This window comes from Dendrobates tinctorius, unplaced genomic scaffold (genome assembly GCF_039654945.1).
Source record: "Dendrobates tinctorius isolate UK_male_01 unplaced genomic scaffold, ASM3965494v1 ptg000348l, whole genome shotgun sequence".
Lineage (NCBI taxonomy): Eukaryota > Metazoa > Chordata > Amphibia > Anura > Dendrobatidae > Dendrobates > Dendrobates tinctorius.
This window is the reverse complement of record NW_027362014.1, coordinates 377,373-404,800: the sequence shown is the minus strand read 5'-3', so window position 1 is coordinate 404,800 and position 27,428 is coordinate 377,373. Positions and strand designations below refer to the sequence as shown.

The following is a 27,428-nucleotide window of genomic DNA, read 5'->3' as shown; positions in this document are numbered from 1 at the left end:
ACTCTCTGAGTACAGATAATGTAGTAGTCACCTGCAGTCCTATGTAACACCACAGATAACACAGTGATAACTCTCTGAGTACAGATAATGTAGTAGATGTCACCTGCAGTCCTATGTAACACCACAGATAACACAGTGATAACTCTCTGAGTACAGATAATGTAGTAGATGTCACCTGCAGTCCTATGTAACACCACAGATAACACAGTGATAACTCTCTGAGTACAGATAATGTAGATGTCACCCACAGTCCTATGTAACACCACAGATAACACAGTGATAACTCTCTGAGTACAGATAATGTAGTAGATGTCACCTGCAGTCCTATGTAACACCACAGATAACACAGTGATAACTCTCTGAGTACAGATAATGTAGTAGATGTCACCTGCAGTCCTGTGTAACACCACAGATAACACAGTGATAACTCTCTGAGTACAGATAATGTAGTAGATGTCACCCGCAGTCCTATGTAACACCACAGATAACACAGTGATAACTCTCTGAGTACAGATAACGTAGATGTCACCTGCAGTCCTATGTAACACCACAGATAACACAGTGATATCTCTCTGAGTACAGATAATGGAGTAGATGTCACCCGCAGTCCTATGTAACACCACAGATAACTCAGTGATAACTCTCTGAGTACAGATAATGTAGTAGATGTCACCCGCAGTCCTATGTAACACCACAGATAACTCAGTGATAACTCTCTGAGTACAGATAATGTAGTAGATGTCACCCGCAGTCCTATGTAACACCACAGATAACACAGTGATAACTCTCTGAGTACAGATAATGTAGTAGATGTCACCCGCAGTCCTATGTAACACCACAGATAACTCAGTGATAACTCTCTGAGTACAGATAATGTAGTAGATGTCACCTGCAGTCCTATGTAACACCACAGATAACACAGTGATAACTCTCTGGGTACAGATAATGCAGTAGATGTCACCTGCAGTCCTGTGTAACACCACAGATAACACAGTGATAACTCTCTGAGTACAGATAATGTAGTAGATGTCACCCGCAGTCCTATGTAACACCACAGATAACACAGTGATAACTCTCTGAGTAAAGATAATGTAGATGTCACCTGCAGTCCTATGTAACACCACAGATAACACAGTGATAACTCTCTGAGTACAGATAATGTAGTAGATGTCACCCGCAGTCCTATGTAACACCACAGATAACTCAGTGATAACTCTCTGAGTAAAGATAATGTAGTAGATGTCACCAGCAGTCCTATGTAACACCACAGATAACACAGTGATAACTCTCTGGGTACAGATAATGTAGTAGATGTCACCTGCAGTCCTATGTAACACCACAGATAACACAGTGATAACTCTCTGAGTACAGATAATGTAGTAGATGTCACCTGCAGTCCTATGTAACACCACAGATAACTCAGTGATAACTCTCTGAGTAAAGATAATGTAGATGTCACCTGCAGTCCTATGTAACACCACAGATAACACAGTGATAACTCTCTGAGTACAGATAATGTAGTAGATGTCACCTGCAGTCCTATGTAACACCACAGATAACTCAGTGATAACTCCCTGAGTACAGATAATGTAGTAGATGTCACCTGCAGTCCTGTGTAACACCACAGATAACACAGTGATAACTCTCTGAGTACAGATAACGTAGATGTCACCTGCAGTCCTATGTAACACCACAGATAGCACAGTGATAACTCACTGAGTACAGATAATGTAGTAGATGTCACCAGCAGTCCTATGTAACACCACAGATAACACAGTGATAACTCTCTGAGTACAGATAATGTAGTAGATGTCACCTGCAGTCCTATGTAACACCACAGATAACACAGTGATAACTCTCTGAGTACAGATAATGTAGTAGATGTCACCAGCAGTCCTATGTAACACCACAGATATCAATGCTGTGGAGCTATTGACACGCTCAGCTCTGCTACATCTGTCTTTTCAGGGTGTGTGAGGGAGACAAGTTCGTACATGTGGGTTTACGTTTTGGTGGGGAATTTGCTGCGAGGAATCGGAGAGACTCCTATTGTTCCTCTGGGAATTTCCTACATTGATGACTTTGCTGGGACGGAGAACACGCCGCTGTATATAGGTAATGTTGGTGTTGTGGGGGGCCGGGGTACACATGAGATGAATTTCTGGGGTCCCTGCAGAGCTGGGTTAGGTGGTTCCTCCTAGTGGTGATTATGGTGCATTAACCCTTGTCACCCTTCTGCCCTCAGCTTGTCTGCACACGATCACCATGTTCGGCCCGATGACCGGGTTCATGCTCAGCTCGGTGTTCGCGAAGCTTTATGTCGATATTGGATTTGTGGATCTGGGTGAGTTTCTCTCTGACACGATGATATTACAGATCTCCAGATCCTGGCGCTCACAGAAACGTCATCATATCATCCTGTCCCCTATACACAAGTGCCCATGGTGGGCATTACCGCCATTTACTGCTCGCTGTATCATCGCTACCAGGAGCCGAAGGACCCCGAATACTGGGCACCGTAATAATTTACAGGAGTGATATATATAATCTACAGGAGATACGTGCACCGCGCTCCACATTGTCACACTAATGCTGGTATGTTCTTGAACGCAGATGAGTCAGTGCAATGTTCAATCACTTTGCTGACATCGACCCCTTGTTGGGATATGGTGGCCGTCCACCAACCATCCATCTGGACCATCTAGGGTTGCACGGCATGAGTCTTCATGTATGTTTAAAGGTGGACAAATAGAAGGTTTATGCACATCTGCAACCTCTGGAGGATCCAAGACCTTGAGGTCAGCTGACTCCACAGACACCAGCAGCTTAATTACCTGTTTGCTGCTTTCAAATGGGATTTTAGCAGCTGCTCTCTTGATCTGATTAATTTGTCTCGCAGAACCTTTATCATTATGCCTTTATCTGCAGGAACCTTCCTCATTGTGCCTTTATCTGCAGGAACCCATCTGCTCTTTATCAGCCACAAATCTCTTCACAGTACAACGATCATGCTTAAATTTCCATGAAATATCCAATGTTTTCATACCTTGCCCGAGGCACTGATAGTTTCCAGCAGCAGAGATCCTTATTCTTTCTCATATTGCTTTGAACCTGCAGCTGTTAATAATATGTAACGTCTTTCTTAAGGAGTTTTCCTGTAATTGGGCACCTGACAACTAATTATCACAGGAAACTGAGATTGGTGTCAGTGATCCAAAGATCCCAAAACACAAACCATCCATGAGGTTATGGGAAAAACAAAAAATTACATCTTTATGACCCTAAAAACCATTTTGTAGAATAATTTGGAGTGCGGTGTATAGAATATAATCTACAGCTGTTATACACCGATGACTAAAAGAGTAACAATGTTTTGACCTTTCAGGCTCCATATCTCACCATCCACTTCTGCTTCTCACATGAGACCACCATCATCTTATAGACCACCACCATCTTACAGACCACCATCATCTTATAGACCACCACCATCTTACAGACCACCATCATCTTATAGACCACCACCATCTTACAGACCACCATCATCTTATAGACCACCACCATCTTACAGACCACCACCATCTTACAGACCACCATCATCTTATAGACCACCACCATCTTACAGACCACCACCATCTTACAGACCACCATCATCTTACAGACCACCATCATCTTATAGACCACCACCATCTTACAGACCACCATCATCTTATAGACCACCACCATCTTACAGACCACCACCATCTTACAGACCACCATCATCTTACAGACCACCATCATCTTATAGACCACCACCATCTTACAGACCACCATCATCTTATAGACCACCACCATCTTACAGACCACCATCATCTTACAGACCACCATCATCTTATAGACCACCACCATCTTACAGACCACCATCATCTTATAGACCACCATCATCTTACAGACCACCATCATCTTACAGACCACCATCATCTTATAGACCACCACCATCTTACAGACCACCATCATCTTACAGACCACCATCATCTTATAGACCACCATCATCTTATAGACCACCACCATCTTACAGACCACCATCATCTTATAGACCACCACCATCTTACAGACCACCATCATCTTATAGACCACCATCTTGGCTCTCAGACATAAATGTGTCTTGCAGCTCTTTAGCATGTGATCAGTTCTGCAGATTCTCGTCAGGTCGCTGTATTGTTGCTGTTTTGCTCCTGATGGTGGAATAATCTTTTGCTCCTGAATGTTACATATCACAGCCTGTTCTTACATTCCCTAATATCTCAGTGTGTTATCAGGATGATTCCCAAATGAAAGGTCACTGGATGGAATCGAGGAGCCGCCATGAAGATTTCCGAAGAGAGACGGCGTCTTCCAGCTCACCGATAGCCGTCTCTCGGCCAAGACATCATGTGAGCGCCATGACAGCTGGAAGAATACGAGATGAAGTCCGTCCATCCATTCAGCAGCCAACAGGTGGCCGTCCAGACAAAATATCGGTCACCAAGTCGGCTCATCCCAAGGTCTATCAGTACTGGAGCGACAAACATGGGAGAGGAGGAGACTCATAGGCTTCATGATGGTGAGATCAGAGACGTCCATACAAGCACCCTGCGACGCGCGCTACACAGGTCTGGAATGGTGGCCCGAAAAAAGGTGAAGATGCCGCGACTTCAATATTGTCATAAGAAGAGTCGCCTCGAGTCTAAAAAAAAAAGTCAGAAAAGTGGAGCATAGAAGAATGGAAACGGGTGATCTGCAGCAATGAGAGGAAAGTCAAAAGACGGCTCTGATGGGTGCAAATGGGTCTGGAAGAAACAAGAGATAAAGGGGCTAATGGATCGAGAGATGGAAGGAAATGACAAGTTCGGTGGAGGAAGCCTGATGATCTGGGGTTGTTACACAGCCAGAGGTGGTGGATACTTGACCAGGATCGATGGTGGTCTCGATGCTGAGCTATATGTGAGTATCCCACAAGACGAGTTCCTCCGTACACTCCAATACTATGGGGATGAAAAGAACGACACAGTGTTCCAGCAGGACAACAACCCGAAGCATACGGCGAGAATGGAGAAGAAGCGGGTCAGTGACAATGAAGTAGAGGTGCTGGATTGTTCCCACAGTCACCAGACCTCAACCCAATCCCACACCTGTGGGAAGAGGTGAAGAACAGCCGTATACAGACCCCAGCGAGGTGACCAGTGTGCACCAACATGGGGAACTTGGAGACCTGGGGTCAGATATCGGTGGAGACCGGCTAGAATCTGATGGAGAGGAGAAGGGTCCAGACAGTGGTGAAAGCCAAAGGGGGGATTTACTAATACTAACAAAATAATTACCATGTAGAGATTTAGGAGCAAAACAGTAACAAAGCAGTGACATGTCGAGAATCTGCATAACTAAGCACATTCTAAATAGCTGCAAGTCACCTTTATGTGTGAGATAGAAAAGATGATGGTTTATAAGATGATGGGTGGTCTCACGTTCTGCAGTGGTGGATGGTGAGATATGGAGCCTGACAGTCAGATCACCGCTACCCTCCTGCTCAGCAGGGTATATAATCGCACTGCTTTCTGTAAGAGTCCGCTGACGACTTTCTCCTCTAGACACATTGACCATAACACCCCAGGACTCGCGCTGGGTGGGCGCCTGGTGGCTCGGATTCCTAGTGGCCGGAGTCGTCAACCTGATTGCCGGGATCCCTTTCTGCTTCCTGCCCAAGAATATTAAGACGAAAGAGGCGCAGCCGTCCCCTGAGGGGCAGAAGCTTAAAGAGACAGAGCCATCACACATTGAGCAAACAGCTACGGTCAAAGGTGAGAGCAGACAACAGTACTAACACCGCTGCTTGCTGTCAGTGGTGTCAGTGCTGGTACATATGTAACAAGGGGCACCGAGGTGGTAGTCCGGACAGAGCTCACCCCCTAAACATAGTCTGTACACATCCCGGCCCCTTGTACATGCAATACAGGACTGATACAGTCTTTCCCCAAAGAGTTACCTTCTCATCCTCTGGTCACAGCAGTCCAGGCAATTAAAAGTCCAGGGAGCAGTTGTACACCAACAGGGAAAAATAACTTTTATTGAACAACAATGAAGGATAGACAAAGAAAGGCAATTTCAACACTGGCTTTCCTGCTCTCTCCCTGACATGTGCTGCAGTCGCACCCACAACGGCCGCAGCAGCCGAGGTTCACAGTAGTCCAATCTCTGGAATCTGGGTGCCTGAGACCCCTTCAACGAAGGCCCTTACAAAGTCCTGGGGGCCTGTGTTGTAATCCTTTAGTCCGTAAAAGTCTTTGGTCTGGGGCAGCAGATCTCTCCCATCCGGGAGTCTGGCAATGTCCTTCCTGCAGTATACATCTACAATGGCCCATGATCCAGGCAGTGCTTACTGAGGAAGCAACAGCTTCCTCTTTCCTTGTGGCTGCAAGTCCAGCCCCCTTATTAACTATTGCTGTCCCTCTTATGGCCATTTACAGGAGAACATCACATTACAACATAAGACATAATACATTAATACAAAACAATTTGATTGACATGACATAACACATGCAAACGTCATTTATATAAGGTGCACGGGAGAGCCAAGCATAGAGGGAGATGGCGGCGCAACTGAGGGGACCTATCTTACAATGCATGTCAAGGCTCACAGAGGATTGTCTGCAGTGGTACCACAGCATTAGGATGTCAGCACACGGATATAATGGTAATAGTCACTGACACCAAGCAGAGATCTTACAAAAGATGAGGGCCATAGAGAATCTGTGTATGAAAAGAACCTGTGGTGACGGGGTTCCTGACGCCTATCCCTCGGCTGCAGGTTTCACCCTCTCCCTGAAGGCTCTGGCCGGTAATCGCCTGTACGTCATGCTGCTGCTCATCACCCTCCTGCAGACCAACAGCTTCATGGGGTTCATCACCTACAAGCCCAAGTACATGGAGCAGCAGTACGGACAGTCCATCTCCAGGGCCAACTTCGCCACCGGTGAGTGCCCGTGTGACAGTCGGGTGTGACCGCCAGCTGTGACCTCAGGGTGTGACCGGCGTGCAAACACTCCTATGGTTGACCTACTGAGGCCATGTTCTGATCCCGTTTCTCACCTATTATGTACTTTTCATGAAGATGACATGAGCCCATTATAGTCTATGGGGCTGTTCAAATGTGCAGGTTATTTTGTAGCTTTTCTATCGTGAGCAGGAGTTTCCACCCTGCCGGCAGCAGCTGTGGGGATGTTCCTGGGCGGTTTACTGATGAAGAAGTACAAGCTTGGAATGCTGTCCACCTCCAAATTGGTCTTCACTTGCTTTTTCGTGGCCTACATCATGTCTATGTCTGTCTTCGTTATTGGCTGTGATAACGGGGAAGTGGCGGGGATCACTGTGTCTTATAACGGGTGAGTTCGGGGGGGGGTTATAGAGATAGAGCCACATAATGTGCGGTCAGGACTCTGACATCTATTATAACCTAGGAGCAAACTGGACACGTTAGGAGATGGCCACGTCTTCTCCCCGTGTAACGCCAACTGTACGTGCTCCACCCAGCAGTGGGATCCGGTGTGCGGGGCGAATAATGTCACCTACATGTCAGCGTGCCTGGCCGGATGCACATCATCCACGGGATCGGGGAAGAGCATGGTGAGTGTGAACCTGCAACCACAGACAGACGTAATCAGTGCCACGTGTAGTAGTCATCAGTGCAGGGTAATATTCAGTGCTACGTGTAGTAGTCAGTGGTCAATTAGGATTACCATAATTATTAATATTTGCCAAATGCCAGAATAATGAGAGAGAGAATGTTTTAAGGCATTTTTATTACTTACTGCAAAGTCAACAGTTTCCATACACTAAGATTACTCTGCCTTTACACAATTCTGGACTGCCCATATGATGATGTCATGTGGTCTGAAGCTTCTAATAGGTTTTCTGGCAACAACTGAGTTAGAGACACATCTGAGGATGTATTTTAATGCACACCTGAAACACGCTGCTTCTTTGTGAAGCATCATGGGAAAGTCTCAAGAAATCAACCAAGAAGAGAATTGTGGACTTGCACAAGTCTGGCTCATCCTTGGGTACAATTCCAGGATACCTGAAGGCGCCTCGTTCATCTGTGCAAACAATAATACGCAAGTACAAACAAGATGGGAATGTCCAGCCATCATACTGCTTTGATCTGACATGTGCATATCAACCCAAGGACAAAAGCAAAAGACCTTGTGAAGATAAATGGCGGAAGCTGGTAAGATTGTATTATCCACAGTGAAACAAGTACTGTATCAACATGGGCTGAAAGGCCACTCTGCCAGGAAGAAGCCATTACTCCAAAAGAAATAAAAAGACAGATTAATGTTTGCAAATGCATACAGGAACAAAGACCTTGATTTTTGGAGACATGTCCTGTGCACTGATAAAACTAAAATGGAACTTTATGGGCAAAATGACCATGAATACATTTGGAGGGAAAAGGGAGAAGCTTGGAAGCCTAAGAACACCATCCCCACTGTGAAACACGAGGGAGGCAGCATCATGTTGTGGGGCTGTTTTGCTGCAGAAGGGACTGGTGCACATCACAAAATAGATGGCACCATGAGAAAAGATAATTATGAGGCAATACTGAAGCAACATCTCAAGACATCAGCCAGGAAGTTACAGCTTGAGCGGAAATGGACAATAAGGGTCCACGTTACATATTGGCAGCGCTTTGAATACAGCGGATGCCCGCTCCGTTCAAAGCGCTGCTGGCTTTTGTACGCGCGATGCTTCCACATGTGTTCATTCCTAAACATAGACTGTGCTATTAATCTTGCGGAGACTGGTCTGCCGCCTGCGTGTTTGAATGCATCCATTATGCTGTAACATCTGGACGCTGCGGCTGTACACAGCATCCAATCCGCAGCAAATACTGAACAAATCCTGAACGTGGAAGCATGCTGCCAAAATGGTAACAAAGTGGCTTAAAGGGAATCTGTGATCAGGATTGTGCTCAGTGACAACAGGCAGTGTCAGGTCGGCGCCTGTCACAGACCTACAGCTGACACTGGTATGTCACGGATGGAGGGATGCGACGCACTGCCGGCACACGGATATCACAGGCACAGTGGGGGGGGCTTATATTAGTTATCCCACCGATGGCACCATGTGATAGAAACAGCAAGCTAGTCTTGCCCTAACAATTTATCGCAGGGGAGGTTATTTTGGATGCCCCACCACTGCTAACAATCTTCCACGAACTGCGGGGATTTATGTATATCCCACTTTTCCATTCCACCTTGGAACTCGCAGCTCTCTGGCACCCCCCTTACCCTCAGGTCAGTCAGGGAACTACACCTGGGATAACTGGTCGCTGGTTGGCTGCCTCAATGAGGTATGGCTACTCGGCATGCTGCAGTAAGGGAATTATGAAATGCTCTGGTCGCAGCCACCCAATTTAGCTTATAAAATCCTTTCTGTCACTCTCAGCAGTGCCCAGGGCCCCGACCACAAGTCGCCACCACCAGCTCCAGATTTCTCTGCTTAAGTTATAAATTGAATAGAGGGGTTCGAAGCCAACCCAATCCAGTAGCGTAATTATCATAAAGGCACGTAAATTCGTCTTAGAGCATGAAGACAGACTAATAAAGTTATAATTTATTCTCCAAAAGGGGGGCAGTGATTACATAGATAAAATATCTTACAAAGTTGAGACATTAGATATGTACAATGCAAATATAAAATAAAAAGGGATGATTATAGAGGTTAACACTTACAGTTGCTTAGATGGTCTGAGGCTAACCATATGGGGAGAAGGCGGAGTCACATGTCTCCACTCATCTGAGGACCTCTTGGCGTGAGATCTCTTAGTTGGAATGACCAATTTTAGGGAGGGAATACCTTATAGCTTTGGGTTTGTGACATCATAAAAGGGGCCGTCTGGGGTTGGTCTTCCCCCTTCTCTTGGAGCTAGAATCTGACTACTAATAATTTATAATGACTATATCTCACAGAGGGTACCTCGTATAAACACGCACATGGTATCATTCTCTTTAGCCTATCAGAGGTTATAATTCAAGACCAAACAAGCAGTAATTATGTCACACTGTTTAGGAGAAATCCATTTCTCGGTTTCTGTGGGTGTTAGAACCGTGAAAAGTATGGGCCAGAACGCTGGTTTCGTGCCCTACGCAGATATGTGATTTTTATATCTCTGTCGCGTATTATTTTCGTGATCCAGCCTCTTTAATATTACTCATACTTATATCCAGCCGCATGCTAAGGAACAAAGGACATTCTTTTCACTTAGCTAATTAACAATCCTTAGCTGGAGAGGAGAGAAATGCTGGCACAGGAAGTGTCTGATGTCCTGTTACAGATGCAGCCACAGAGCGTGTGTGGGGGGGAAGAAGGGAGGGCTGCAGCTAAGTGACAGGCAGATTTCTCATCTGTAGTGTAATAATCAGGGAACCTTAAGTCATACCTTACTTATCATTACACTTCCCCCTTTTAGAGGGCGCTAAGGAGGCCGGGCCTATCGGCCCGCGTCCATGCGCACAAGAGCGGGTTCGTATGCCCATCTGGCACTTTCCTGGCTTGATGGTCAGGCCTGCCTGGTGAAGACGCTTGAGCACCTCCTGGAAATGCTGAAGGTGTTCCTCCCAGGTGAAACTGAAGACGGCAATGTCATCAAGGTATGCAACCCCGTACTCCTCCAGTCCCCGGAGCAGGTGGTTGACCATCCGCTGGAAAGTGGCAGGGGCATTTTTCATGCCGAAGGGCATGACTGTGGACTCGTACAGTCCAAAGGGGGTGATAAAAGTGGATTTCTCCTGCGCCTCAGGACTCGGGAATCTGCCAGTATCCCCAACTCAAATCCATGATGGATATGTATTTTGCTTTCGCCAACCGCTCAAGCAGATCTTCGATGTGCAGCATCGGGTGTGCATCAGAGGTTGTGATGGCGTTGAGCCCCCTGTAGTCCACGCAGAACCGGGTGGTCTGATCCTTTTTAGGCATGAGAACTACAGGCGAGGCCCACACGCTTTTTGACCATCTAATCACCCCCAGCTGTAGCATCTCATTGATCTCTTGGCACATGACCTGTTGCACCTCCTCAGAGATCCGATAAGGTGTTCGCCGTAGTGAGGCGTGATTCCCGGTGTCCACCTCATGAACCGCTAACTCCGTCCTCCCAGGTCGGTTGGCGAACACGGCCCGGAAGGGTTCCAGGGTGGCCAACAACTGCGACCGCTGGGGTACAGTTAAGGAGGCACTTACCTCCATATCCTCAATGGACCCATCGGCCTTGGCTTGGGCCAGCAGGTCCAGGAGGGGATCTTCCTCCCATCCTCAGGCAGGTTGCAGACCGGTAGGACGCAGGTTTCACGTTCATCTTGAGCCTTCAGCATGTTGACATGAAAGGCCTTGCGCCTACCTCAAGCATGGTCAAGCGTGACCACGTAGGTGACCGGGTTGAGCTGTTGGTGGACGACATATGGGCCTTCCCAGGCTTCCTGAAGCTTATCCGTTGGTACGGGGACCAGCACCCACACCTTTTAACCCACCTGATAGGTCCGCTCCTGGGCGTTCTGGTCGTACCAGTTCTTCTGGTCAGCCTGAGCCTGCGTCATGTTGTCATGCACCAACTGCGTCAAGGTCTGTATCTTGTCACGGAAACGCATGACATAATCCACGATGGACACTTCAGTGGGGTTTGGCTCATCTTCCCAGGATTCTCTTATCAACCCAAGGGGTCCCCGTACTAGCCTGCCATACAGGAGCTCGAAGGGGGAGAACCCGGTCGAGGCCTGCGGAACTTCTCTGTAAGCGAACAGCAAGTGTGGGAGGTACCGCTCCCAGTCGCGCCCTTGGGTCTCAACCAGCATGTGAAGCATCTGTTTGAGGGTACCGTTGAAGCGTGCACACAAACCATTGGTCTGTGGGTGATACGCACTCGATACCAGGTGCTTCACCTGCATTTTCTCACAGACATCCTCCATTAGGCGAGACATGAATTGGGTCCCTTGATCGGTAAGCATCTCCCTGGGAAATCCTACCCTTGAAAAGATGGTCACCAGTGCATCAGCCACCTTATCCTCCCTGGTTGAAGACATAGCTACTGCCTCTGGGTACCGGGTAGCGTAGTCTACCACGGTGAGAATGTATTGCTTTCCAGAGCTGCTGGGGACGGATAGCGGGCCTACAATGTCCACCACGATTCTCTGGAAAGGCTCCTGTATAACTGGCAAAGGGATAAGGGGAGCCTTAAGAGCAGACCCCGCCTACCCACTCTTTGACAGGTGGTACAGGTGCGGCAGTAGTTTGTTACATCTGTCCCCATCTTGGACCAATAGAAGTGTTGAGACAGCCGTGCCTTAGTTTTGCTAACCCCCAAGTGTCCAGCGAGTGGAATCTCATGGGCAATCCGCAACAACTCAGTTCTGAACTGATAGAGGACGACCAGCTGTCATTCCCTCAACCACTCCTTTTGGGATTCTCCGGGTACTGTCTCCCGGTACAACCTTCCTCGTTCCCAGAACACCCTCTCCTTATCAGACTCGGAGGTGGGCGTCTTGGCAAGGTCTCTCAATTTCTCCAGGCTCGCATCTGAGTGCAGAGCGGCCTGGAACTCTTGGCTGGAGGCAGCCAGAAGTGACGTCAGGTTCCCTTCCTCACTGGGACCCTCTGGAACCTGCTCTGGGTTCACCTCTGGTTCAGTCTCTCCTGTAGTGGAAGAGGGTCCAGAAGGAAGGGCTGTTGTGAGTTCATTTTCCCTTTCGTCACTGAGGTCTGGTGAACTCCCTATTCTGGTAAAGGAAGGTAATGAGCCTGATTATCAGGCACCTGATCCTGATGATGATGACTGGCTGAGTGGAGTCACGGACTGGATATAAGGCTGCAGACGCCCTTCTGCCCTGCGGGTGATTTCTCTGTGGACTTCTAGGAGACCAGTTTGATTCCTGCTCCTCTAAAGCTAAGTTTTCTGCTTTGCCTGTTAGCATTTGTGTTTTGTTTTTGTTTGCCTTGCTTTTCTGGATTCTGCCATTCCCTGCTGGGGTGAGCTGAATCTCCTTTTGCCGGTTGCTCTGTCTTCAGAATATTCCTGAGTACTGACATAGCTTTTTGAAGCCTAGCGTCTTCAGGGCCTTTTTCACTGTCAGTTTGTTGGCTCTTATTTTCATAGGGTTTTTCACGGATTGCAGACAGCAGCCTTCCTGTCCTTTCCTATCTAGTTAGCTTGGGCCCCGTCTTTGCTCAGTCTATCTCTCTGTCTGTGTTAGTGTCCTTTCTTCTTGCTTCACCGTCATTATATGTTGGGGGCTGCCTTTTGCTTTGGGGTCTGCTCTGGGGCAGTTTAGATTTCCCTTTCCCTTTCTGTCTTTAGGCTATATAGTTCTCCGGCTGTGATCGAGGGGTCTAGGGCATCGTAGGAACCCCCCACGGCTACTGCTAGTTGTGTTGATAGGTTCAGGGGTCTGCAATCCGATAGCTGCCAACTTCTCTGGTTTTCTGGACTTAGCTAGCATTTCTGTTTTTGCCTCCTACGGTGACTCATTCATAACACAGGGCGCTACCTGCAGTTTGGGCACTCTGACTGCGTGTGACAGCTGCTATGTATGCTGTTTCCTCGGGGATTTCTACAGACCCACCAGCCGGCGCTGCTATGGGCTCTCCCTCCCCATCCACCCCCAACACATCAGGAGCAGTGCTACCTATAAGCCGATTACCTTCCTCGGTGGCACTGGTCAGTTGCATGGCATCACCTTCCTCATGGTTCCCATGCACCTCCCCATTTTCTTGAGCGCCGACACTTGCTCCTGTTAGGGGTTCCTCAGCCGTCTCACTCCGCAGTGTGACGGAGCTGAGCACTTCGGTACCTGTGGACACATCTACCGTTTCAAAGAAATGGTTATCAGGTTCAGTCGGCACAGATACATCATCATTCCTAGGAAAAGAATGGTTATCAGATTTCTTTGGGACATTTACATCACCATCATTCCTGGGGAGAGAATGGTTATTAGCAGGTAACACATTCAGTTTCCCATCATCATCATCATCATCATCAGGGTTAACGTTAGCCTTATTATCAGATTGAGGAGGGGTGTCAGGGATGTAGTATGCAACCATCCTCCCCAAGTCAGTCCCCAATAAAATATCAGTGGGTAGGTTTTCGGACACTCCCACTTCCCTCACCCCGCTACCAGTACCCCAATCAAGGAATACCCGGGCCACTGGCAAGGGACACCCTCCGATCCTGGTGACAGTCAGGGGTTTCCCCTCAATAAAATCTTCAGGGGCCGCCAGTCCAGGATGGATGAGGGTTCGTTCAGTCCCGGTGTCCTTGAGGCCTGTAGCAAAACGGGCCCCCACCTGGACAGGTTGAGCATTGTTGTAAGTCCTCCCAACCACACCTCCCACCAAAAGAACAGAGGCGTTGGGCCCAGAGGCCTTGGCTGGGGGGTTCTTCTGCCTTTCTGGACAGGTGGCACTGATATGAGCAGTCCAATTGCAGTTGTAACACTGGCGACTGTCAGTAGTAGGCCTGGTTTTGGCAACAGGGACAGGGCCTCCGGAGGGAAGGCTGGCAGGGGCACTGGGGTTGGTTGCAGGCTTACCCCCTCTCCAGCTGGCGGTGACTGGCCTCCATGTCTCTGGCTTCCGGTTGGCTTCATAGATGTCGGCGATCTGCGCCGCTTTGTCCGCATTCGTTGGTTCGTGGTCCAGGATGAACTGTCGGACCTCAGCTGGGCAGAGATGCAGGATCTGGGCTTTCATCATCAGGTCCTTCAGTAGGTCAAAGGAATCAACTGACAGTCCATGGATACACTGGTCAAAGTGGGTCATGAGTCCTTGCACCACATCGCTATAGCTATCGTGTTCATCACGTTGGAGGTTCTGGAACTGTTTTCGGTATACCTCAGGGGTCAGCCGGTATTTGGCGATCAGAGCCTGCTTGATGGCTTCATAGTCGTCATCGTCTTCTGGCCACAGAGAAGCAAACATCTCCAGGGCTTTTCCCTTTAGCCCTGGGGTCAGATACCTGACCCATTGGACCTTATCCAGCCGGTACTGTCTGCAGGCTTTCTCAAAGGCTCGCAGAAACGTGTCCAAGTCCCCGTCCTTTTCCATCATGGGAAAATGCTCTGGCCGGGGTTTAGGACTCTGGGCGCTGTGGGGCTCACTGCTTCGGACTATGGAGTGTGTTCCCCCCCGTCGGAGCATCTCAAGTTCATGGGCTCTCTGGGCCTCTGCTTGGCGCTCAGCTCTCTCTTGAGCTTCACGGATCATCTGTAGGCGCCTGTCTGTATTGTCAGCGGAGATCTGTTGCAGGGCCATTTGCAGATAGGGGTCCAACCCATTCTGGTTGTATGTGGAGCCAGCATTCGGGGGTTGGACCTCAGCTGCAGCGCCATCTCTGCTGGTGCCGGGTTCTGCGCCCTCTGGGCTCTGGGCACTGTCCAACTGCACCAGAGCCGCGATCAGTTGGTCTTTATTTTTGTTCGTGGCATCAAAGCCCCGGTATGTGCATATTCCAGCAAGAGTTTCCTTTCTCTGCTGCTTATACCACTCTGCTCCCATTGTAGCCATGGTTGTCAAATAAAAGATAGGATAGAAAAACAAAGGGAAGGGAGGGGATACTTGCAAGTACACACAGTTGTCTCAGGACTAGTAAACACTGAGTCTGTTCTCCAAAACCTATGATGCAGGATTCCCACAAGAACCGTGCAGGTTTTTAGTGAGAGGAATGATTGCTCAAACCAAATCACTACTGCTCTAGGATTTTCCCACTGCTGCCACCAATATGTCACAGACCCACCGCTGACACCGGTATGTCACGGCCGGAGGGATGCGACGCACTGCCGACACACGGCTATCATAGGCACAGGGGGGCTTATAATATCCCACCGCTGGCACCATGTGATAAAAACAGCAAGCTAGTCTTGCCCTAACAATTTATTGCAGGGGGGGTATTTTGGATGTCCCACCACTGCTAACAATCTTCCACGAACTGCGGGGATGTATATCCCACTTTTCAGTTCCACTTTGGAACTCGCAGCTCTCCGGCGCCCCCCTTACCCTCAGGTCAGTCAGGGAACTACACCTGGGATAATTGGTTGCCGGTCGGCTGCCTCAATAAGGTCTGGCCACCCGGCATGCTGCAGTGAGGGAATTATGAAATGCTCTGGTCGCAGCCACCCAATTTAGCTTATAAAATCCCTTCTGTCACTTTCAGCAGTGCCCAGGGCCCCGACCACACGTTGCCACCACCAGCTCCAGATTTCTCTGCTAAGTTATAAACTTAATAGAGGGGTTCGAAGCCAACCCAATCCAGTAGCGTAATTATCTTAAAGGCACGTAAATTCGCATGAAGACAGACTAATAAAGTTATAATTTATTCCCAAAAAAGGGGGGCAGTGATTCCATAGATAAAAGATCTTAGGCTAGTTTCACACTTGCTTTTTTTGCAGCGCGTTTTTCCCGCAAAAAAACGCATTGAAAAAACGCATACAAACGCATACAGATGCTGCGTTTTTTTCAAGCATTTTTATGAGCATGCATGAAAAAAACGCAGCGTTTTTATGCGTTTTTAGTGCGTTTTTACCGCGTTTGCGTTTTGTTCCAACATTAGGTGGCCCCTCACACTAACCCAAACCATACCCTGATCCTAACCCTAACCCTGACCCTGACCCTAACCCTAACCCTAACCCTGACCCTAACCCTGACCCTAACCCTAACCCTAACCCTGACCCTAACCAAACCATACCCTAACCCTAACCCTGACCCTAACCCTAACCCTAACCCTGACCCTAACCCTAACCCTTAACCAAACCATACCCTGATCCTAACCCTAACCCTGACCCTGACCCTAACCCTAACCCTAAACCCCCTTAACTAACCCTAACTCTAACCCAAACCCCTAAATTCCATTGTCTAAACTAATGGTAAAAAAAAAAACGCATGTGCAAAAAAACGCATACATAAGCATGCCAATGCGCACATATGCTCACCATAGACTTATAATGGGTGTCTTGCTGTAAAAAAACGCATTGCGCGTGCATGCGTTTTTTTGAGGCAAGTCGGACGCCCAAAAAATGCAACAGGTTGCATTTTGTGCGCCCGAGCGCATACCGCAAAAAAACGCATGCGCGGAAAAACGCGTACAAACGCATGTGTATGCGCACATAAGCGCATCCCATGCAAAGTATAGGAAAAAAAACGCATGCGCTATTTAGCGCTAAAATACCGCGAAAAAAACCGCAAGTGTGAAACCAGCCTTACAAAGTTGAGACATTAGATATGTACAATGCAAATATAAAATGTGATGAAAATAGAGGTTAACACTTACAGTTGCTTAGATGGTCTTAGGCTAACCATATGGAGAGAAGGCGGAGCCACACGTCTCCACTCATCTGAGGACCTCTTGGCATAAGATCTGTTAGCTGGAATGACCAATTTAGGGAGGGAATACCTTATAGCTTTGGGTTTGTGACATCATAAAAGGGGCTGTCTGGGGTTGGTCCTCCCCCTTGTCTTGGAGCTAGAATCTGACTAATAAACTTATAATGACTATATCTCACAGAGGGTACCTCGTGTAAACACGCACATGGTATCATTCTCTTTAGCCTATCATAGGGTATAATTCAAGACCAAATATGCAGTAATTATGTCACACCGTTTAGGAGAACTCCATTTCTCGGTTTCTGTGGGTGCTAGAACCGTGAAAATTATGGGCCAGAACGCTGGTTTCATGCCCTAAGCAGATATGTGACTTTTATATCTCTGTCGCGTATTGTTTTCATGATCCAGCCTCTTTAATATTACCCATACTTATATCCAGCCGCATGGTAGGGAACAAAGGACATTCTTTTCACTTTGCTAATTAACATTCCTTAGCTGGAGAGGAGAAATGCTGTCACAGGAAGTGTCTGGTGTCCTGTTACAGACGCAGCAACAGAGCGTGTGTTGGGGGGGAAGAAGGGAGGGCTGCAGCTAAGTGACAGGCAGATTTTTCATCTGTAGTGTAATAATCAGGGAACCTTAAGTCATACCTTATAGTCATATCTTACTTATCATTACAGTGCCGTTATACTGATTACAATGATGCCTGTGATCAGGATTGTGCTCAGTGACTACAGACAGTGTCAGGTCGGTGCCGTTATACTGATTACAATGATGCCTGTGATCAGGATTGTGCTCGGGTGACTACAGACAGTGTCAGGTCGGTGCCGTTATACTGATTACACTGACACCTGTGATCAGGATTGTGCTCAGTGACTACAGACAGTGTCAGGTCGGTGCCGTTATACCGATTACACTGATACCTGGTGATGAAATCCGTCTTGTGGTTGTTGTTTAATTTTTATTTTCCGTTTTGAGTTAATGACCTGCCCGTGCTCCGGAGCGGGGCTGTGGGGGGGGTCTTCATGTGGTGCTCTGATTAGGTATTCATAATGCAGACTGCTGACTGGTCACTGATCTGTCACTGACCCGCCCCCTAATTTGCATAATGAATATCTGCACATACTGAAGAAAAAAATACCTTCTGCAGGCGGGCTCCGGTCGTGGCCTCTGCGCTGCAGCATAATCGCATGTGTAATGTCCCAATAATAAATGTGGTTGATGGGGGCGTGGCTATGGAGCGGGAAAGGACGCTGGACGGGAGAGCTCCTTACCATCCTGTATAATCCTGCAGGCTGGGTCCTTTTCAAAGACATATTCGGGGCTGCCTGGCTCCATCTGGATACCGGGATCCCCCCTGGGCCCCCGCAGGCCGGTGAGCGGCCAGTGTGAGTGGCTGGAGGAGCTGGAGTGGGCGGCTGTTCCCCCACAAGGCGGCGACTCGGCTGCTGTGAGCTGCGCGTTGGCCCCTGCTGCAACACCGCTGCTGGTGCAGTGAAGAAGCCGGCTAGCTGGATAAGGGAGGACGCGGTGAGCGGAGGAGCCTTGGAGGACGGTAGTGGACGGCGGGGCCCGCAGGGAGCGGCAGCCATATAGGACGCGCACTCTGCCAGAAGGAGCACGGTGTCCAGTCTCCAGAGTTGCAGCGTTGCGGGGGCAGCGACCTGTATCCTAAAGGATCGGAGAGGAGTGCGGTGAGTGCCCTGAAAGATGGGCCCTGCATAATTTCCTCTCTCTACTCTGAATCGCTGGCCTGCTGGTGCCATTACAGTGGGGGGAATCTGCTCCCCCTCCCATTGCTGCTGTCTCCCCCTCCTGCCATAGGAGCCTTGGTGACATTCTGTCTTTGTCTACACGAACTCTGCCCCCAAGCTATAACTGATGAGCGTGGCCCCTGCTGTATACCTATAAGTGCAACAGGAGGATTTCTGGACTGTATAATTTCAGCTACACTGGGATACTTCGCGGTTCTTAATCATGAATCGGCCTAAGGGATCGACGGCGGCAGAAAAATTGAAGGAATTTGTCAGACCTGACCCCTCTGAGAGCGCACTCTATTTACGGAACACCTCCTCACAATCTCAGCGTAAAAATCGACTCTCAGGGGGTGGAGAAGAGATTGAGCAGGAAGAAATGACCCTTAAACAGGCATCTGAACAGTTGATGCAGGCTATCTCCCTCACCAGGACCTCCCTGACGGAGAAAATAGAAGATGTCTACGCTGAGGTGGGGAGACTCCGTCATGATATGCAGGCCATGAGGGGGCGCATCACGGAGGTGGAGACAAGAGTGTCCCAGGTGGAAGACACCATTACGCCAATGGAGGCTAAGCTAACTAAGGTAGCGGGATCTATGAACGCCTGGAGGCAAAAAGCGGATGACCTAGAAAACAATGCGTCGGAACAACATCCGTGTCATCGGTCTACCTGAACGCTCTGAAGGTCAGCACCCTGTGCAATTCCTATAAGGCTGGCTAAAGACCTCTCTGGGAGATGAAATCTCCTCGGTGTTCGCTGTTGAGAGAGCCCACAGAGTTCCCACCAAACCTCTGCCTCTGGGGGCCCCGCCTAGACCCTTCCTGGCGCGTCTCCTCAACTGCAAGGATAGACACCATTCTGCGCCTCGCACGACAAAAGAGCCCCATCAAGTTCAACGACGCCGTGATTTCAATCTTCCCGGATTTCTCTGCGGAACTTCAGAAGCAGCGTGCGCAATTTATCGACATCAAGAAGAGGCTCAGGGGAAAGAACATTGTGTATTCCATGATTTATACAGCTCGGCTTCGGGCTGTCCATGGGGGTTCCTCCGTGTTTTTCACGGATCCGGCGGAGGCTGCGGTCCCATAGAGGATCTTCTGCGAAGGAGTCCTAGAGCATCTATTTTCATCTGGATCCTTTCATTGCGGGCTTAAATCGGAGCTCTCCTGGCGGACACCCAGAGATCTACAATACCGGACACTGTGTTCAGTGATGGTATCCCCTTGTTTTTTGATAAAGGAGCGGGACTTTGCTCCTATGTTACTAGGTTTATATTTTGTTGTCTTTTTTTCTAAAATCTTTAGTTTTAGCTTTCAGAGTTACTTAGATAGAGGTTACAGCCAATGGAAGTCCTACTATTTATGTGATGTCTCCAAGTTCTACTTAGGCACCGATACGCAACATGCCCAGAGAAGTGGAGATGGGTTCTGAATTAATCTGCATGACATGGAATGTGAGGGGTATCAAAGCCCCCTGGAAAAAATTAAAGTATTTTCACAAATTAGGCACTATCACCCTCACATTGTGGCTCTGGTCGAGACCCACTTGACCGGGGATACCGCTCGGAGTGTACAAAAGCCATGGGTTCAATGGTCTTTACACGCATTTCACACCAGTTACTCCAGGGGGGTCTCATTACTAATACACAAGGACGTTAGATGGGAGGTCCGGGAGGCCCGGTGAGACTCTGAGGGGCACTTCATATTTGTGTATGCACTGATCAATTCTAGGAAGTATGTTATTCTGTGTTTATAATCCCCCTCCAGCTGGTACGTCGATTCTCCAGAAAGCATTGAGTTTTACTTTAAACTACCCAGACGCAGATGTTATTTGTATGGGGGATTTTAATTTGGTTATGAATAATTGCCTCGATAGATTGAGACTGGATGACGGAATACAGGGTGGGACCCCAGCAGTGGCTACATCCCAATTATCACAGTTTATAGAAGGTAGTGGATGGTTGGACCTATGGAGGACACGTCACCCAGAAACAAGGGAGTATACTTGCCATTCTTCCACTAGGCATTCCTTATCTCGTATAGATTACATTTTTGGATCTAGTGGTCTGGCGATGTGGGTGGATAGTACTGAACATGGAAGTAGAGGGATTTCAGACCATAGCCCAATCATTCTTAAACTCAAATATGGCCCACCAGGTAGGATGACATGGAAATGAAACCCTTTCTGGCTGAAATTGATCAAGTCACCCGATAGAACAATCGACCAATTACATGTTTTCGTGTCCTCCCTCCCCGAACCCCGGAATGTTAATTTATTTTGGGACACCCTTAAGGCGTACTTGAGGGGCTGCCTATCTTCTACAATCTCCTACATCAAACGGGTGACGTCGGGGGAGGATGACGAAATAGAGCAACGATTGAAGGATTCAGAGGCTACCTACATATCTAATCAAACCAGTGGTAATAGAGTGGAGTCGTTAACGGCCCAAAGATTATATACTCAACACATAGACTCCCAAGTCCAAACGTAAATTATTCTTTACTCGCCAGTCCTACTTTGAGCTAGGGAGCCAGTCCAGTAAATTTTTGGCCTATTTGGTGCGGCAGCACAATACAACTAACACAATATTACAGATCCGCAGCTCAGATGGTACAGTGGTGTCCTCGACGGAAGAAATAGGGGGGGTTTCCATGATTATTATAGCTCACTGTACAGTTCAAAAAATGACATTGGTAACCAGGGGTGTCTAGACTATCAGATATAACGTTTCCCACACTAAGTGCCTCTCAGCGGGCCTTTATGGATGCTGAGTTCACTCTGGAAGAGATAGAAGATGCCGTGAGGGATATGGCCTCTGGGAAAGCCCCTGGGCCGGATGGGTTCCCTATAGAGCTGTACAGGAAATACCGGGAGATTTTAGCGCCACTTTTATTGTCGGTGTTCCGGGGGATTTGGGGTGGGGTCATGCCGGAGTCCTTCTATGAGGCTAATATAATAGTGCTTAAGAGGGGAAGGACCCTCTGGACTGTGGATCTTATCGCCCCATATCTTTAGTAAATGTGGATTACAAAATTTTTACCAAGATCTTGGCAACTAGGCTAAATTCAATTATTTTGGAACTTGTACATCCTGATCAGACTGGCTTTATGCCTGGGAAGAGCACCTCCATTAATATTAGACGGGTTCAATCGGTGGTTCAATATAGCTCCCTGATGCCGGACGATGGGCATTGGCGTCGTTGGATGCGGCCAAGGCCTTCGATTCCCTTGGGTGGCCTTTCCTCCACGCATGCCTGCAGAAATACGGTTAATACATTATATATGAAACCTAAAGCCCGTGTCATTGTGAATGGTTCCGCTTCCAAGTCCTTTTCTTTGCACAGGGGGACTTGTCAGGGGTGTCCCCTCTCCCCGGCTCTTTTCTCTTGCAATAGAGGCTTTGGCAATCCGCATGAGAACCTCTAATATTATGGGTATAGAGATAGCAGATCGGGTAGACACCATAGGCCTGTATGCTGATGATATATTTATGGATAGAGCGGAGGAGACGTTGACGGGGGTGATTGCCACTATAAATGAATTCAGGAGATATTCCGGCCTGTATATAAATTGGGAGAAGTCTGCTCTGATGCCTCTTTCTCATGCCCCGATGCCGCGACTTGGGACTCTCTCCTTGTTGCCTATTTTACCACATTTTAAATATTTGGGTGTTCATATTTCTCAGTCTAGCACACTTGATCTACAATTTTATATCCATTATTAGAGATGGTTAAAGTCAAATTTGCGATTTGGAGTAAACTCCCGCTGTCTGTAGCCGGACGCATTAATCTAATTAAAATGATGCTACTCCCTAAGATCAGCTACTTTCTCCAGCATAGTGCTGTGGTGGTGCCTAAGTCTTTTTTCACTAACTTAAATTCCCAAATTACGTCTTTCATATGGGGGAAAACTAGGCCAAAACTTAAGCTATCCACCCTACAAAGGCCAAAAAAAGGAGGGGGGTGGCGCTACCGGATTTTTTTCTATATTATCTGGCGGGACAGGCAAGGGCTATAAATAAGTGGATGCCTGGTGATCATCTCCCTAATTCTGAGAGCCATTTGCTTCATGCTGCACATGCTGATTGCCCGCTGGGGTTCTTGGAGATGGAGAAGGTGAAAGTCCCACGTCTGCTGGCCATGCTTCGTCTGGCAAGACTAGTGTGGCGACAGATTAAGAGGGCGGTCGGATTTAGTGACATCATAGCTGAGATGCCCTTATGGAATAACGGTTATCTTCCGACACTGCTTGCCCACCCGTCTGCTGAATTCTGGCCTCAGTGCAATGTCTCCACGATGGGGGATATATATGAATGTGGGACACTATTATCTTTTGAACAATCACAACCTAAGTGCGATGTCCCGAGGTCACAATTCTTCCGATATTTGCAGTTAAGATCGGCCCTTCAGTCGCACATGAGACATGTCGGTGTGAATAATGCCGTCTCGTCTCTACCCCGATAGGCATTCTTAGATCACAGGGTCCCCAGGGTCTCGTCTCCTCTCTGTACACACACATGCTATCGGTGGGGACGGAATCTGCCGTATGCCTGGTTAGGGGGAAATGGAAAGGCTCATCCCGGACACACAGGGAGAGGAGTGGGAGGAAATCCTGGAGTCACCAACTAAGGTGTCCCCGTCCATTAACAATAGAATGACACAACTTTATATCATAAACCAATCATATTGTACTCCGACTCGACTCTTTAGGATGGGCCGTTTCCAATCTTCGGAGTGTCTGAGATGCCATGCACCCGATGCGGATTTTATCCACATGATCTGGCAATGTCCGATTATAGTAGACTACTGGGAAGAGGTGACGTCATTATTAACCTTCCTGGCACAGATTCCTGTTCCCCTTGAGCCGCTGGTTTGTCTGTTTGGGGTGTGGGATGATGAGACGTGGGGACATTATACGGGGATTTTCTTATGGGAGACGTTGTTCATGGCACGGAAGGTGCTGGCGCTGCGGCGGATGGGGGGTTCGGATCCCTCCCTCAGGGCCTGGATAGAATTGGTGAACTCGATTATCCCATATGAGCGTACGCTCTACCAAAACAGAGGGCGCCCGGGTAAAGATATGGGAGAGGTGGAACTCCGCTCACCTCACGTTGTAGGACGGAGATACCGCAGGATAGAGAGCTAATTATATAGACATAGGCTGCGAATAGCTGTTCTGTAGTAGTAATAATGTTTTAGCGCTAGGCAGGCTTTATTATTGGAATAATAATACACAGACCAATGTAAGGCGGTTGACGGAATGTTTTATTAATGCACAGTTGGTATACTCGCGCTGTTTGACATCAATGCTCTGTGATATGTGTGTTACATGATACTTTCATTGCTGTCACTTTGCATACTGTATCTCCTGCCTTTGGTTCAATAAACGAATTTAAAAAAAATAAATAAATGTGGTTGATGTTATTCAAATAGAAAAAAAAAAATTGTAAATGACGCCTGTCGCGCAGTAGCACCTGTCGGTGTGTATAGGTGATCCGATAGCTGTTACTGCGCACGCGCCAGTGGCGCCATCTTGCTGCAGAAGAAAAAATGAACTTCCTCCTCCAATATGGCGCCGTCGGCGCATGCGCAGTATCAGATATCGGATCACATTATTCAGTATGTGCAGATATTCATTACCACCCCTCCAGGCTGCCCCGGGGCATGAGCATATCATTAACTCAAAACTGAAAATAAAGATTAAACAACCACAAGACGGATTTCATCAACCAAGGTATAGTTTTATTCAGTATAACGGCGTCAACGTGACACTGTGTGTAGGTTACCGTGCACAATCCTGCTGACAGGTTCCCTTTAACCCCTTTCGGACATTGGGCATAATGATGATGTCTGATTTCGGACTCCCACTGTTTGGTGCGGGCTCCAGCGCTGAGACCGCACCTTTCTGGGCACGTCAGCTGATATATACAACTGACATGTGCCCGCAACAGCCGTGGGGAGAATCACAATCCACCCACAGCTGTTAAATAGTTTAATGCTGCTGTCAATTTATGCCAGTGGCATTTCACGCTCGCTTCCGGTAAGCGCAACGGAAATACCGCCCATTGGGGACCTCGTCACTTGATCGCAAGCCACCGCTAAGTTGGCATGACTACCAGAGGTCTCCAGCAGACCTCTATTGCTGTCATAGCCAGATTGCTATGAGCGCGCCCGATCTAAGTGCTAAAACTAACCTGCCTTTGTGAACATGGTAACAAAAAAAACAAAACTGTGGGATTGCACCTTTTTGCAATTTCACCGCACTTGGAATTTTTTTTCCCATTTTCCAGTACACAATATGTTAAAACCAATGGTGTCGTTCAAAAGTACAACTTGTCCCGCAAAAAACAAGCCCTCACGTGGCCATATTGACGGAAAAATAAAAAAAGTTATGGCACTTGGAAGAAGGGGAGCGAAAAACGAAAATGCAGAAATGGCCCGGGGGTTAAGGATAACAAACTCAATGTTTTGGAGCGGCCATCACAAAGCCCTGATCTCAATCCTATTGAAAATGTATGGTCAAAGCTGAAAAGCCCGGTGCTGCGAGTAAGGTGACCTACCAACCTGGAGCCGTTACACCAGTGTTGTCAGGAGCATTGGGCTCAAATTCCGACCAACTATTGTGAGAAGCTTCTGGAAGGAGATCCCAAATGTCTAACCCAAGTCATTCAGTGTAAGGCAAAAGATAGCAAATACTAATGAAATGGAGGGAAACTTCTGACTTTGCAGTAAGTAATAAAAATGCATTAAAACTTTCTCTCTCATTATTCTGGCATTTGGCAAATATTAATAATGATGGTAATCTTTACTGACCTAAACCGGGAAAGGTTTATTCTGATTTCATGTCAAATATTGAGAAAAACCTGCAGAAACATGCAGATGTGTCTTTATATAGTGGATTAAAACTTCTGGTATCAACTGTACGATGAGATTTATGATGGTTGGTGATATATACGATGAGATTTATGATGGTTGGTGAGATGATGAGATTTATGATGGTTGGTGAGATGATGAGATTTATGATGGTTGGTGAGATGATGAGATTTATGATGGTTGGTGAGATGATGAGATTTATGATGCTCGGTGAGATGATGAGATTTATGATGCTCGGTGAGATGGATGATGAGATTTATGATGGCAATGAGATGTACGAAGAGATTTTTGATGGTCGATGAGATGGTGAAATTTATGATGGTTGGTGATATATATGATGAGATTTGTGATGGTCGGTGAGATGATGAGATTTATGATGGTTGGTGAGATGATGAGATTTGTGATGCTCGGTGAGATGATGAGATTTATGATGCTCGGTGAGATGGATGATGAGATTTATGATGGCAATGAGATGTACGAAGAGATTTTTGATGGTCGATGAGATGGTGAAATTTATGATGGTTGGTGATATATACGATGAGATTTGTGATGGTCGGTGAGATGATGAGATTTATGATGGTTGGTGAGATGATGAGATTTGTGATGCTCGGTGAGATGATGAGATTTATGATGCTCGGTGAGATGGATGATGAGATTTATGATGGCAATGAGATGTACGAAGAGATTTTTGATGGTCGATGAGATGGTGAAATTTATGATGGTTGGTGATATATATGATGAGATTTGTGATGGTCGGTGAGATGATGAGATTTATGATGGTTGGTGAGATGATGAGATTTATGATGCTCGGTGAGATGTAAATGAGATTTATGATGCTCGGTGAGATGTACGCTGAGATTTATGATGGTCGGTGAGATGTACGCTGAGATTTGTGATGGTCAGTGAGATGATGAGATTTATGATGGTCGATGAGATGATGAGATTTATGATGGTCGATGAGTTGGATGATGAGATTTATGATGGTTGGTGAGATGATGAGATTTGTGACGGTTGGTGAGATGATGAGATTTATGATGGTCGGTGAGATGTAAATGAGATTTATGATGGTCAGTGAGATGAGATTTATGATGGTTGGTGAGATGATGAGATTTATGATGGTCGATGATTTGGATGATGAGATTTATGATGGTTGGTGAGATGATGAGATTTATGATGGTTGGTGAGATGATGAGATTTATGATGGTCGGTGAGATGTAAATGAGATTTATGATGGTCAGTGAGATGAGATTTATGATGGTTGGTGAGATGATGAGATTTATGATGCTCGGTGAGATGTAAATGAGATTTATGATGGTCGGTGAGATGTAAATGAGATTTATGATGGTCAGTGAGATGAGATTTATGATGGTTGGTGAGATGAGATTTATGGATGGTTGGTGAGATGATGAGATTTATGATGCTCGGTG

The 27,428-nt window shown here is 47.4% G+C and overlaps 1 protein-coding gene across 3 annotated transcripts in view; it reads left to right on the top strand.

Moving 5' to 3' along the window:
- Positions 1-27,428, top strand: part of LOC141075022 (solute carrier organic anion transporter family member 1C1-like) — a 139,269-nt gene that overhangs the window by 71,146 nt on the left and 40,695 nt on the right. For all 3 annotated transcript variants that reach the window (XM_073562341.1, XM_073562342.1, XM_073562343.1), the window contains exons 6-11: positions 1,969-2,115; positions 2,246-2,344; positions 5,604-5,813; positions 6,821-6,985; positions 7,199-7,394; positions 7,470-7,635. In XM_073562341.1, the coding sequence (XP_073418442.1) occupies positions 1,969-2,115; positions 2,246-2,344; positions 5,604-5,813; positions 6,821-6,985; positions 7,199-7,394; positions 7,470-7,635 (983 nt within the window). The remainder of the gene's footprint in view (positions 1-1,968; positions 2,116-2,245; positions 2,345-5,603; positions 5,814-6,820; positions 6,986-7,198; positions 7,395-7,469; positions 7,636-27,428) is intronic.